This window comes from Nothoprocta perdicaria, unplaced genomic scaffold, assembly GCF_003342845.1.
Source record: "Nothoprocta perdicaria isolate Ctin4 unplaced genomic scaffold, notPer1 scaffold_187, whole genome shotgun sequence".
In the NCBI taxonomy this organism is placed as follows: Eukaryota; Metazoa; Chordata; class Aves; order Tinamiformes; family Tinamidae; genus Nothoprocta; species Nothoprocta perdicaria.
Genome location: NW_020455060.1, coordinates 306,302 through 320,303, shown reverse-complemented (window position 1 = coordinate 320,303; position 14,002 = coordinate 306,302). Strand labels below are relative to the sequence as shown.

The following is a 14,002-nucleotide window of genomic DNA, read 5'->3' as shown; positions in this document are numbered from 1 at the left end:
GTGTCTGGCCACTCAGTGCCAGCCTTGAGCAGGAATCCACGGCCACGCGCACACTAAACCTTCCTGCATGGAAATATCCAGGTGCTACCACCAGACAAGGAAGGAACAGGAGCACAACCAGCACCTCTACTGCACAGAAGCAGATGCAAGGTCGGCTTTATGAACCTTGTAGCACTCACCTTTCTCCCACACAGACAAGGGTTCTTCCTCATTGGGGATGCACCCGCTCACAGCTGACTCAGCTCAAGGCTGACGTGTAGGATTCCTCCCACTGCTAGATTTGAACCCTACATTACCCGCCCCCACATACGTTTTTTCTCTCTCTCAAACCAGAAGAACCAACTCAAGGGACATTAGAGCTGCTCTGCCACCATATGGCAGCCAATGACTATCCCATTTGCATTAAATAATTCTCTAAAATCCTCCCATACCATAAAGCCCGTGAACATTCAGTTCTAAAACAGCCAATGGCACCAAGCTGCCCTGATTGCTGCTGGGAGCTTCTGCTAATAGCAAAGCAAACAAACAAAAATCCAGAAGCAGGTAGAGCTGCTTGTTTCTTCCCAAGGCAGTGCCATTTTGAATGAATCTCCATCAGGCCCTACACTTACCTTCAGCCTTTTCAAGCCCCAAAAATCCCAATTGTGGCAATAAAAGATCAAAACACATTACACCTATTCCAACAGCAAAACCTCGCAGGCAGCCAAAGCTTGTGCTCTCACCCACTCGGGACTCAGCCTCCCACCCAGCTTGTTCAGGACACACTTTATGGGCTGGGCTTCCCACTTTCAGCCAGCACCAAAACCCCATTGGCACCAGGAGCTCCTCAACCTCGGTGAGGAGCAGCCGGGGGCTCCGGGGCCGGGGCCTTGCTGGGAGCAGAGCCGCAGAGCTGGCAGTGCCACAGGGAGCTGCCCCGCTAACCGGCGAGCAGCACTCGCGAGGTAAAGCAAAGCTCCTCGGGTGCACCACCAAACGAGGAGCACATGGTGAGGCCCAGCTTGCACTGCTAAGGTGAAGACTTCCTGCTGTGTCCCTCACACAGGATTTTCCATTAGCTGGTCAAGATAAAATATACACCGCCTCTTTCCTCAACATTTTGAAAGGGACATTTTAAAAGTGGAAGTTTTACTTCTATACATGAGAAATACCCTGTATTTGTTCTGTCATTGCCCTTTCCAGAAATGTTAGCAGACTAAGACCAAGACAGAGCTCAAGCAATGACTATTTCAAGTGACAGGTTCCCCATTTAAAAAAAAAAAAAAAAAAAAGCAAGCCACTCACCCAAATCCGTAGCATTTCTTCTTTCAAAAGAAATTCTTAATCAGAGGTGTCACCAGCTTCACCCACAGTTTCACATAACGACTCGGCTGCTCGAAGGTTGACGACGACACCGTGCCCGAGCGGAGGTAAAGCTGCTCCTGCTCCTGCAAAGGAAAGAAACACCCTCCCAGTAAGTGCGGAGACCTCAGCTGACATCCTCTCTAACCCAACGGCCTCTAGAGGAGGCAAACCCGGATAAAAGTGGCCCCGGGTCCTGCGTCCCTCCCAGCAGCTGCTGCTGCCTGTGCCCTTAGTGACCGTCCCTGCATCACGGGCCCCGGGAAACCCGCAAGCTAAACTCCACGGGTGCCAAGGTGGACAATTCTGCCTCTTTCCTGCTCTGCATAAATTAGAGCTAAACTGGAGCTTCAGAAAAATCCCAAATCCCTAGGTGCAATTGCCGGCAAAGGAAACCTTATCTTAATCTCCAGAGACTGGTTTACGCTGCTCTTTCTAGACACAGCTCAAGCGCTCTGTTTTCAAATGAATGTGCAGTCATGATTTCAACTAAATTACCAGAAACACTTAGGCTTCCTCAGCGCATACACAATTACTGCTGAAGTAGGAAATGAACCATCATAATGGTAATACATGTTCGCTCAGCACGTGAAGGCAGCTGTTTGAGCAGAGGTAGAAGTTGAAAGAGAAGAAAAATAAAAGCTCAGAACGTCCTCTTATATGTCGTGATTCTTTGGAATCTGACCACTGGAAAAACCTGAATGTTTAAGCAGTTTATAGGGCTGAAAGGACATTCCGGCTGCACGGCCAGACGGGTGCCAGGCTGCCTGCAGAAGGAAACACGCGGCTCTCGTGGAGGCTTCACTACCCTGGTAGAAAATGACATTTTCTGAACTAAGATCACAAAGTAGTAAAAAGATAGGCACCCTCAGAGGCAGCTTCCAGCAAACACAACAGTTTAAAGTCCTTTCATTTACATCACTCCAGGACTACTGGACAAAATTCCTCTGTCATATTTTCATTGATTCTCCCCTTCCATTAGAAACAAGCAGAGGCAAGATATGAATTGCAATATTCAAGCAATTCTTCCAGTAATAGAATTGTTTTTGATAAGATATGGTCTGACTCATTCAGTGGAAGAGCCCTGATGCAACAGGGCAATTCCCATTGATCTTGAAGACAACTGAGGCTCCCTGTGCCAGGACTCGGTCTAACACAACGCATTTTTCAGATTCTTAATCACAGACGTGAGCATCAAAGCACTTTGCTTTGCACCGCATACTGCGCGAGGAGCTATTGGGATGACGGCAATTCCAGAAGAGCATTCGGAGTGGAGCAGCGGTCAGGATTTACGGAGGCAGCTAGAGCGCTGCCCAGTACTAATAATAACGAACACTGACAAGCTGGAATGTCTACAGCATTAAAGCAGTGAGCGGCCACGCCGCGTGCCGGGGCTGCGCCGCGGAGCCAAGCGCCCTGCACACGCAGGGCACCCCGCACCGGGTGCACCGGGGACACGTGTTCCTTCCCGTTATGGCCTCTGCTTCCCAGAAACAGGCACTCGCAGCAGGCAGCTCATCAATAGTCACTTAACTGACAGCTCCTTGAGGCTTCCTATGCTGGAGAAGGCTTTGAATTATCGTAGCTGTAGGTTTTTATTGCCGCTGCATCATGGCCATCCCTCACGCGAGCGAGCACAGCGTGCAGCCCGTCGCCACCTTCCCGGCCACTCACCTCGTGGAGCTGCTGCTGCAGAGCTTGGTTTTCTGTCACTATTGCAACCTGCGCTTCCAGGTCACGATGAACGGAGCGATAGCCAAAATTGGGAGAGCCGATCAGGGTGAGGCAGGGAAGATTGCTCCCCGCCAGGTAGAGCCAGAGGCCTGCAGGAAAAACGGGAGAAGAGAGGAAGTGCCGCAGCAAAGGAAACGCCTGGGGGGCACAAACAATTGCTCTTGTTGGAAGAAATGAAGGGAGGGTTTACAGTAACCGTGAAGGAAGGTGACAAAGGGAGCCGTCAGCAACACGTATGCCCGGCTCCGGTGCGCCGTGCCAGGGCTGGCAACACGCTCAGCACCACCGGGGCACGTTCTGCACCGCACAGCCGTCCCCAAAGACAAAGCAGAGCAAGTCACCATCATCCTCAAGGCAGAGGTCATTTGGCACCAGGACATCTCAGAAACACTGAAACCAGACCAAGTTGTGGGCTATTCTGCAGCAAGGTGGACAAAACCTACCCTGGACAAGAGCAGGGGAGCAGTGAGGAGCGGCCCAGCCCGAGCTGAAGCAGCAGGGGCGCCCGGTCCCTTCCCCAAGAGGGCTGGAGGCAGCGGCACGAGGAGGCCTCTCCCGCCTGGCAGGGGCTACTGCGCCGCTCGAGGCAGCAAGTCCCCGTTGCCCGCCTGGCTGCCCGCGAGGCTGCAATTCATGCACACGGAGCAAGGGCGGGCACGTGGCCCCAGCACCTCACAAGGCCCCGAAGCAGCAGCTCGAGGCCCGTGTGACACAGCAGGGACGGCAGCGGCAGGAGGGTCCCCTGGGCGGACGGCACCCGGCTCAGCCCTGCTGCGAGTCGCACGAAGGCTACAACAAAGGAACTGCAGCACAAAAAACACCTAGGCCTGAAAATAGCAGCAGGTTTCCTAACCCAGCCCCGGAGCGCTTCCAAGAACGCCTTGAGTAAGAGGCTGCCGATTCAGCGGCGGTTCCTGTAACCTCCGCCCGCCCCCACAGCTCCGTGCCGCCCGCGCCGCCGCCTTCTGCCTCTCGCCCCACACGGCAGCCCAAGGAAGGGCCGCTCCGCAGGCGGCGCGGGAATGCCGGCATCTCCCGGAGCCGGGACAGGCCTGCCCGGGAACAGGCTCCCTGCCGCTTCCCACACGGATGCAGGGCCCTCGTCCTTCCCCTGCTCTTGGCTTTATGGCCACCTGGAGGCACTTGCTCAAACACTGACTCACCTTTCCAGAAAGGGAAGTGCCACTTCCCAGCCACCACTCAATAGCAGTAATGTAGGTTTATCTCAGAGCAAACAGCCACCTGCGTGGCATTCTGTCACCCGATACCAGCACGGGAGGGTCCCTGTCTCGTGGGATATACCCGCGCGAGCAGGGCCAGCGTGAGGGCTGCACCACGTCCCGCCGGGCACTCACTGAGCAGGGCAAGCACGGGTCCGCCTAGCAGGACGCTCCGCACGGCGCACGGGGCTCTCCTGCACCCTCAGAGGTGCCCGCGGGGCCGCACGCAGCGTCGGGGCCTGGGTCCACGAGCCAGGCCACGCAGGAGGCTGGCGGTGTGCGAGCCCACGAGCAGCCAGTCCGTGCACCGCTTGCTGCTAAGGACCGCGCGGGCCCTGCGAGGGTGGACTTCGTGTCCAGCCCCCCTCCATCTGTCCCTAAGCTTTCTCCTTTTCCCCCCCACCACATCCCGTCTCACATGTGCTGCAATCTCCTGTAAAAGGATGTGTGATGAAGGAAGCATCCCAGAGGACAAGTGCATCAGAAGGGAGCTCGAAGCCAATCCCCCGACACTCCAAGGAGTGGGGGCCAGGAGGACAGCAGCCCCCAACCCTGTGTCCCTGCACCGGGCGCTCCAGGACAGGCGGCTATTGCTCCCTCCGATGGCCAAGGCTCGAGCGCGGGGCTGAGGTGCTGCCTCCCAGGCCAGCCCGAGCCAAACCACCAATTCCCACTGCGAGTCAGCGGTGCCCAGCAAGAGAGGAACCTGCAAACCACAGAGCGGGCGCTTCCTGGAACACAAATCACAGCCGCTTCCAGCCCGGCGCCTCCTCAGAGGCACCTCTGCACCCAGATAAGGATTTTACTGCTCCTACAGAGTTACCGACAGCGCGGGGCCTGTCGAGAAGCCCTGCAGCCGGAGCGCTCCACAAACCGACGCTGATTTCCTCTAGCCCAGGGAGGCCTGCTCAGCCCGCTGAACCCCCTTGGAGCGCCCTGCAGGAAGCAGGCTGCGCTGAGGCATTCCCACAATCATTAACAGCTAATATCCTCAAACAAACAAACTGAGAAGAACTGCGGGCCACAGCCTCTGGACAAAGTGGCGCTGGCGCAGGGGTCGCGTCCGCCGCTGCTCTAACTGCACACAACGACAGTGCCCCTCGGACCCTGCAAGCAGCACAGCGACTAGTGCCATGGGGGTGACAACAGCCACGGCCGCCACACGGTCCTGGGGCCAGCAAGCCCAGCAGGAGGTTCCAGCAGACCAGGGAGAGGGCACATGCCGGGGAACAGGGCCAGAAAGGCTGCGCTCAGCCCATGCTCGCACTGCAGGACAGGTGCCCCGGCTACTGTGAGGACTGCAGGAATCTAAACATATATAGAGGTGTGAGCTCACAGCCATAGGCATCAGACTTACCTAGGCTGATTTCCTAAACTATTCTCATCATTAAAGCCAATGATCAAGTAATCAAATATTTGCTATTGGGTAGAAAGTATGAAGAGTGAGAGTTGAGTTATCTGGAAGGAAAGAGAAGGGACAACGAGCAGTGAGGGGAACAGACCCATGCCTGGGTCGCAGCAATGTTGTGGAAGTCAAGCTAAGCAAGAAGAGTCTGGGGTCTTCTACAGAGACCCCTCCAGGCTGCTTCTGCCTCTCAGAAGACACCTGAGTGCTTTTATTCACTATGCTGAACTTTCCTGCACACAGCAACAGAAGTTGGTACAAACCCCTCAACACCTGGATCATCCCCAGAGGCAGCAGAACCAGGAACACTGGGGAGTCAGGACCAACGAACTGCTCCAGCTGCAGCTCCTGCGCTAGTGTCTCACCCTGAGCTGCCACTTCTCGTTGAAGGAACTTGTGAGTGAAACACAGGAAACTGAGAAACTGAATCACAACTGCTACTGCTGTCATCAGCCTGACCAGATGATGCCTCCTCCTCTTTCACATCGAGGCATTTCCTCTTCCCAGCATTAAGCAGAGGGATAAAGCAATTTGGTTAAAACACCTTGCATAATATGGCACAAGATGAGGCTATTTCAAGCCAGAGGAGAGCTCAGCTTTTGCTCAGATTCTTTCCAAACTGACTTGTCAGAACTGTTAGCCGACAGTGTCTTAGGGACTCTCTTCACATAATCCCTGGGATTCCATTTGAATCACAAATCCAGACGCAAGAGAGCACTTGGAACAGCTGCCCACTGAGTAATACAAATCTTCCAGATTTATGCAAGCCAAGTGCTTTGAATTTTGGGTGAGTATTTGGGAAGTTAAATCTAGGCTCAGTCCCCAGGCTTCCCATTGCCCATTTCACAATCAAACACGTGTAAAAGCACAAACGCTCTCCAAACCAGTCCCCTTGGGACAGGCCATCTTACCTTTAGCATGGAAAGTCCACCCAGGCCTGGAGTACTCCTGCAGCTGAACCCTCTCCTGCTGGTGAAGGCAGCAGACCTCACTGTAAAATTGATGTTCAATGTAAACATAGGCTGCAGGAATGGCACCTGCCACCCCTTTGGCACCAAAAAAACCATTCACCTCTGGTGAGGCCAGAAGAATCCGATACTCAGCCCTAGTGCCTAGAATGAGGTCCATATAAGCTTGTGTCAGGTTGAAGTAGCCAGTGGTAAGATAAATCCTGGCGCCCCGTTCAGCCTCTGTCAGCAGTGTCTCTGTGACCATTTCATCTATTTGGATCCCAAAGGGTTTCATTTGGATTAAGGGATAAATCCAGGTGTCAGGTTCTGGTTTTTGATCCCCAGATGCTCGAGAGTCTTGCTGGGAGAACAAACGGCTGCCTTCCTGGCTGCTGTGCAAAGTCTTTGCATGGAGGAGTTCCTGGCGTGTCCTGGCAGAGTTGATCACTCCCATGACCTTCTGATTTGCTATCTCGCAATAAGCTGTCTTGTCCCCTGCAGGAGAAGCACGAAAGACTGCTGTCAAGGTACAGACCTTCATAGAGTACAGGCAGCAAGAAAAACTACTACGAGGACATCAATATCACAATAAAAAGCAGCTCATACAAAGATCACACCACTTTTTCCTAAGTTTCAAAAACTCATGTTCCAAAAATCAACAAGCCACGACAGAGGAACATCAATTTTGAGAAGGGTAAAAAAATGTGACTAGCAGCAACTTCCAAAATCCACTGAGAATGCAAAGATCCAGGCCGAGGTCAAACTGCGACCCTTGAAAACTCCACATTTCAGGAATGAACTGGAATGTAGCACGAGCAAGGACAAAACCTGCTGTGACGCAACCGACTTGCCAGAGATCCCCCTCTCTGCCGCTTTAACCCCTGTCCTCAGTCTCCTAATTCAATATTCATTTGAATTCCCAGAACAGACTCAACTACTAAGCACTAATTACCAGAAATAGCAGTGCATTCATGAAACTTTCAGAACATGAACATACAGAACATCTAGAATTATAGACTTCAGCAATTAAAAACTAGGTAAGAGCCTTGCAAGATATGTACATTCTCATTGGAATGTAAATAGCAGAAAGAAGAAACAGCAGTCAGAAGGTGGTGGAGGAACTTCTGTGCTTTGTATTTTCCATTAGATTAGCTGGTGACAGCCACTGTGCAAGGAAGACACAGACAGATTCAGTCTCAAAACCCAAGTAATCCTGTTTTTAATAGTGGATGGCATAGAAACAGGTCTCACCACAGCCAGTTATCAACAGTCAAGCATTCAGCAGCTTAAAGTGGAGGGAGTTGCAGTTATCCTTAAGAACACTCCTGTTGTCATTCCCCTACTCTGGTTTTTATCATGGGACCAGATAAGGAGACTCACTCCCACCTTGGTACGGATGCACCATCCCCTCCATCATCTGGACCGTATCATCGTGCTGCAATTGCAGAGACACATCTCCAATTGCATCCACTAGTTCCGTGAAGAAGTCTGCAATCTCAGGGGAGTCCTGCAGGAGAACATAGCGATCCTGACGATTGGTGAAGTATAAATCACTGAGGTTTGCACTAGAAGAGAGAACAAAAAAAGAGCTGAGTTCCTGGGCAGAGTGTAGGCAATGGGATCCCGAGAGCCCCAGCCCATTGTACTGGTATCGCTCCCCACACAAGACCAAAGTACAAAGTGCCCATTTCCGTTTGAATCTTGACACCAGGACACTTACCAGAATCCCTGATAGGATCACTATCCTTGCCCCACGGCAAGACCAGAGGCAAACAATGAAAAGCAGACAAAATCAGCAGCACGCATATCTTGCATCAAAACCTCAGCTAAATTAATCACAGAAAAGCCTAAAGAGGCAAGACTTACCCACTGAGGATCACATTATCATCAAACAGATAGACCTTGATGTGCTGCAGCCCAATGGTCTCATTAAAACGCTCTGGAATCAGCAGCCTGAGCAGTCCCCGCAGGTTTGGAGTGTGGAAGAGGGACACACGGACGTGGTGAGGGAATCGCTGCAGCAGCGGGGTCAGCATCGTGCGAGAATTCCTCCTGCCTGGGAGAGAGCTGCGATTCAGACGGGACCACAGACGTGGGACAGAGCCTCTTTCACAATGAGCTCCTGCCTCATTTGCTAGCACTTTACACTTTTAATTGCTTTCATTTGCAATTGTGTTACTATTAAAATCTACCCCAAGTTCATTGATGAATGGGCCTTGGAAACGATTACTGGGCAGGACTGACACCATTCAAGTCAAGCAGGTCACACACAGCACTAGTAACACGCTACAGAGTCACCACAGAAGTTTCAGGTTAAGTGTACTGCTATTTCCACCACTTCCCACCTTCCTTTAGCGCAAAAAAAAGAACGTAAAAGTGCACAACCATAAGGGCATGTGCACTACTGGCAGGAGACCTGCGCAAGCAAAAGGCACTGGGGACACGGCAGAGCTGGGCCCAGTGATCTTCCAGCTCTGACCATCTATACCCAGCCCGACGGCAAGAATAAGCATCTGAAGCAGCAGAAGCACCGCAGCACGTACCCCGAGAGCCCCTGGTGAAGTCCAGAAGAATGGACACTCGGAGGTCAGAGGACCCTTTTGCTCGCAGCGATTTCTCCAGCGCTTCCTCTAAGCAATCCACCTGCACAGAGGTCGTGCTACTCAGTAAAGGAAGAGCAAATAACGCTTTACAGGGCAAGCACTGGGAAACAGGTGGCCTGGGGCCACGATAGTTATACCGGGCTTTGGAAACTTTTCCAGTCACACAGATGTGCTAGCTCACACTTGGCATTTTTTGCACTGGCATCCTAACAGCTCAAAGCAAAAATAAAGGGCATTCATTTCATAAACACATACAGCAATCTTCAAGCCTCTGAATAGCAATTAATTTTAGCAGGAAAAAGAGCCCCAGCATCATTGCAAAAATCACAGGCTTCCATTATCAAACAGAAAGCTTGGTAGGAGCTCACAAAAGATGCAGAGGCAGTTTTATTCCTTCATGATGAGCCTGGTGGCAACATGAAAACTTAAATCCTGTGTCCAAGCCCAGGCTAGGCCAGAGAACTCTGTCCATCTTGACCTTGGTTTGGAATTTGCATTCTTACATACAAATTTGTCCAAGGTCAGACTTATGCTTTTGTTTCTAGAGAGAAAGACAGGAAATGAATAAAAAGGTAAATGATATGAGGCAAAACTGACCTCTGCCTTAAATGCAGAGCTGGTACTGCATCCACATACAGTATTTGCAGGATAAACAACAGCACAGCATACTACAACTGTAATCATGTTCAAGGAAAAATGCCAGGATAAAACAAAATAATCAGCGTTCTCACACCCCTGCAAGACTCTCAGAACACTATGTCAGTGACTCCTAACAGCCGGCAGGATCCAGGCTCATTATCCTGTGAAAATGTTCAGTGCTTCCATAGTTTTGTACTGAGTTTATGGTAAAAACTCTGTCCGTCTCCCTTTCAAATTCCTCCCCTTGCTTCACACCAAGCCTCAAATACAAGAATAGAGCCAGGAACCAAGAGAGTAACTTCAAAGGACAGCAGAAAGTCAAACCAGGAGACTCCATATACGGAAGTCTTACAAGCTTGCAAACTGCACCTCACACTGCTCTCCTGTACCTGCAGGAACAGGATGGTTTTTGCAGAGGCAGGTGTTTTGTGTATTCCCTTTTTCTGCTTCCCGATCCCTTTCCACACTCACCAGCTCCTGTTCGAGGAGCCCCGTTCCCAGGTACAATGAAGCCATCACTACTCGCTGCTTGGCTGTTTTTATCTGCGCCTGGAATCAACAGAAAGTAAATTCAGGTTGAGCCTTGGTCTCTGCAAGCACGAGCAGCTCACGAAACAATGCAGAATGGATCCCGCAGGTGCCCCGAGCAGGATCTCTTCAGGCAAACAGAACAGCCCCCCCACCTCAAGCCACATTCACTCGAAGAGCACAAGAGCAGAGCCAAGCACCGAGGCCGCAGCAAGGGAGCCTCTTGCTGTGCTGCCAGCCCAAGAGCAGAGCAAGGGCAGAGCCGAGCTCTCCTTGCGAGTGCCAGCTGAGCGGCAGCACGGAATGTGCTGCGGGAAAGGCAGCTCGGCGCTCCCGGAGAGCCTGCTGTTATTTCAGAGGTGGTGCAGCCGCACAACGGGCGCCCGCACAGGCTCTGCCCTCGCGGAGGTTTCCCGGGCTCAGCCCGGCTGGTGCCCACAGACCCCTCCAGTGGAAGGGGAGCAGCGACCTCCAGGTGCCCGTGGCTGCCATCCTGCCCGCATCCTGCAAGGCCACGTCCCGTGGCACAATCCTGCTCCAAACACCACTCGCCTTCAGGAGTTCGTAGAATTCAGCCGGGGACGAAAGGACCTTCACGTGAGAGCTGGAGATGCCGAATTCCGGAACCAGATTCCTGATCCACTGGAACCTGTGTGCTCCTTCGGGACACAGGGAGCAGGGGGGTGCTGTGACCACAGGAGCGGGAGAGGTGAGCAAAGGGGCTAGGAGCAGCCATGACGAGCTGTGGAAAGAGCCGGAGCAATGCTGTGAGGAGCCGGAGCTTCCCGCAACCCACAGCACGTACAAACGCCAAATGCAGCTCCAACGGGGCTGACACCCCAGGGAGCCGCAGCGGCCAGAACGCCTTTCCCCTGCAATAATCCCCACAAAAGTCTCAAAAGCCAAACCCAGAAAAGCAAAGCCAAAGGTGGGAGAACCCAATTTACATCACCGCATACCCTCCGCAATGGAAGGAGAGGGCAGCAAATATGGCTCTTTCAACAGAGCAGGAAAACTGGGGAGGAAACGAGCTAGAGGCCGCAGGAACGGAGGACGTTAACTCTCTGATTAACCACAGATCAGATGTTTGGTGCTGCTGTTGTATGAGCTCTTCCTGCGTCCAGTCGCTTCCTAACTGTCTCTCTCGCGCACCAGTTTTGCCAAGGTCAGCAGCCACTCTCATTTCTAACAGCCTTCGGCTGCGCTCAAGACGCTTGCTCTCATTTCAGGTAAAGACACTTTAAAGACAAAATAAAATCATACAACTCTAAAAGTGCCTTAATGAAACAAGAAACTCAACCTCCGAAACGCACCCGGGTACGACTGAGAAGGCGAGCAGTGGCCAAAGGCAAGCGCCAGCAGAGCAGCCAGGTCCACAGCGGGTGCGGGCGCCAGCACCGGGGGCACCAGAGGCTGCTCAGCACCCCAGGGGAATGTCGGCATCTCGCTCACCAGCTACTAGGTCACTGTAAGCGCAACAGCAGGAAGCTCGTTCTTCAAAAGGAAATTTCAGAACAGATTTAACTGCTTTGAAGTCATTTGGGGAAGAAGCAACTTGGCGCTCAGGGTAACCGACTGCCCGGGGGGCTGACAAGAAGGCGAGGGCAGCCCCTCCTCGCGGGAGGCTTCGCGCTCTGCACGAGCTCCGAGTCGTGCGCAGCCCTTGGCAGCGCTCGTCCACATGACAAAACCACAGCGCAGCGCAATTAGCAGCGGGAGTCCCACGAGATCCAGGAATGGAAGAGAAGGGGCCAAGCCTCCTCCCCGGCCCCGAGAGAAGGCCGTTCACGTGGGCAGCTCCTGCTCACGGGCTCACAATTCCAGCGGGCAGAAGCCAGGGAGCAGTGCCCTGCGAGCGCGTCCCGTCTTGGGCGCCCTCCTGACGCAGTCTGCATTGACCACATACCAAGAGGAAACTTGATTACGGCCTTTACCAGAATTTGTTACAAGGAACTTTTAGGTTTTACCACAATCCAAAGCCCAAGTGACCACAGATTCCAGGAAGATGATTTCACTCGTTTGTTTCATGATAAAACACTGGATCTTCACAAGATTTCCGAACACCCTACGCAGAAGCCAGACAGCTTGCAGTTGCATTTCCCGGAAAATCCACTAGTTTCTCACAGCCTATTCATCGCAACAAACTGAGTCAGTTTGTGCAAGAATTCCTAGGATGGGCTTTTTCAGCAGATCACGTGGGCCAGCCTCGGGGCTGACAACCGTAAGCTATGCAGTTTACCAGGACGGGCTGCTAAGAACTAGGGAAAGAAGCACAGATGTTTCAATGTACATACGAGCGGATACATAAAGCACTTCCCTGCAGCGCTGCTGGCCCCCGGCCACGTGCGAGCCTGCGGAGGCGCGCGGCAGCCGGGGCGGCTCCGTGGCTGCACGAACCGGCCGCGAGGGCAGCTCAGCCCCTTGGGGACGCGCGGGGGCTCGCGCGGCCATCGCGGGCCACAAAGTCTGCTCCCTGCAACCACTCCCGCTACAGAACGCCTGCAAGCTACACGCGGCATGAGCATGACTAGTCAGGAACGGTGGATAAAGAGCCTCCGTCTGACTCCACCAGTCAAACCAGCCAGTTAACCACACGGGCTCTGGGAGCCACCACAGGCCCTGCCACGCCAGCCGGCAGCTCCGTCCCGGCCAGGGGCAGGAAAGCAGGAGCAGGAGGCGCCGCAGGGCACGCCGCGGGGCCGGCCGCGGCACCAGCGCGGCTGCAGCCGCCCCATCAACACCGCACCCTGACCGTGCGCTCATCCACACGTGCCGGGGCTCCCCACCGCCTCTCAGATAAAGCCCATAGCCACGAACATCCAGCCTGCAATGCAGCACCAGAATACTGAGCCTTAACCACGGAACGCCTAAGCAGTTCATCATGCCCCAGTAAATCACTGCTTTGTGCTAGCCATAGCAACAGCCTCTGCAGCAGCCCTGCCCCGAAGCAGCGCGAGGGCCGCGCGGCCCCTGCAAGGGCACGCGCAAAACCGGCCCCGTGAGGAGGAAATGACCAAAATTCCATGCAGAGCAGAGCAGCTTTCGGAGAAGCCGAAAGCGTCGGCACAGGGGAAACCCTCCCCACGTATTAACCTGAAAGAGAAAACAGAACTAGGAGGAACCAGCTCCAACCTTTTCTGCTTAAAAATCTGCGCCTAAATATAATCGAGGGGATTTTCTCGGCGGTCTATTTTAAGCGCGGCGGTTTCGGTGCCCTCGTGAGCCGCTCCGTCACCCGCAGCGGGACGTGAAGTGAAACCGGGACCACGCGTCACCGCGGGGACCCGCTGCGGGGGGGACCCGCTGCGCTCCTGCCGGGGCTCCCCGTCCAGCGGGACCGAGGCCTGGCGCGGGGCTGCGGCGGGGCAGCGGATACCGGGGCTGGGGGAGAACCGAGCGCGGGCCCCGGGTCACCAGCAAGGGGCGGCAGCGGGACCGGCACCAGCCCGTGCCCGGGCCAAGCGCTTCGTCCAGCGGCTGCGGCTGCCCGAGCCCGGCCCGGGGAGCGGGCAGGCCCCGGCGCGGCGGGCAGGCCCCGGTACGGCGGGCAGGCCCCGAGCAGCGAGCAGGCCGCGGCGCGGC

At 54.0% G+C, this 14,002-nt stretch overlaps 1 protein-coding gene across 1 annotated transcript in view; it reads right to left on the bottom strand.

Annotated features, from left to right (window-relative positions):
- Positions 1 to 14,002, bottom strand: part of PGS1 (phosphatidylglycerophosphate synthase 1) — a 16,619-nt gene that overhangs the window by 940 nt on the left and 1,677 nt on the right. The window contains exons 3-10 of the mRNA XM_026036837.1: positions 10,973 to 11,162; positions 10,364 to 10,441; positions 9,194 to 9,293; positions 8,517 to 8,706; positions 8,037 to 8,215; positions 6,612 to 7,145; positions 3,016 to 3,164; positions 1,285 to 1,427 (exon numbers count right to left, since the gene is read on the bottom strand). Of these exons, the coding sequence (XP_025892622.1) occupies positions 1,308 to 1,427; positions 3,016 to 3,164; positions 6,612 to 7,145; positions 8,037 to 8,215; positions 8,517 to 8,706; positions 9,194 to 9,293; positions 10,364 to 10,441; positions 10,973 to 11,162 (1,540 nt within the window). The 3' untranslated portion in view covers positions 1,285 to 1,307. The remainder of the gene's footprint in view (positions 1 to 1,284; positions 1,428 to 3,015; positions 3,165 to 6,611; positions 7,146 to 8,036; positions 8,216 to 8,516; positions 8,707 to 9,193; positions 9,294 to 10,363; positions 10,442 to 10,972; positions 11,163 to 14,002) is intronic.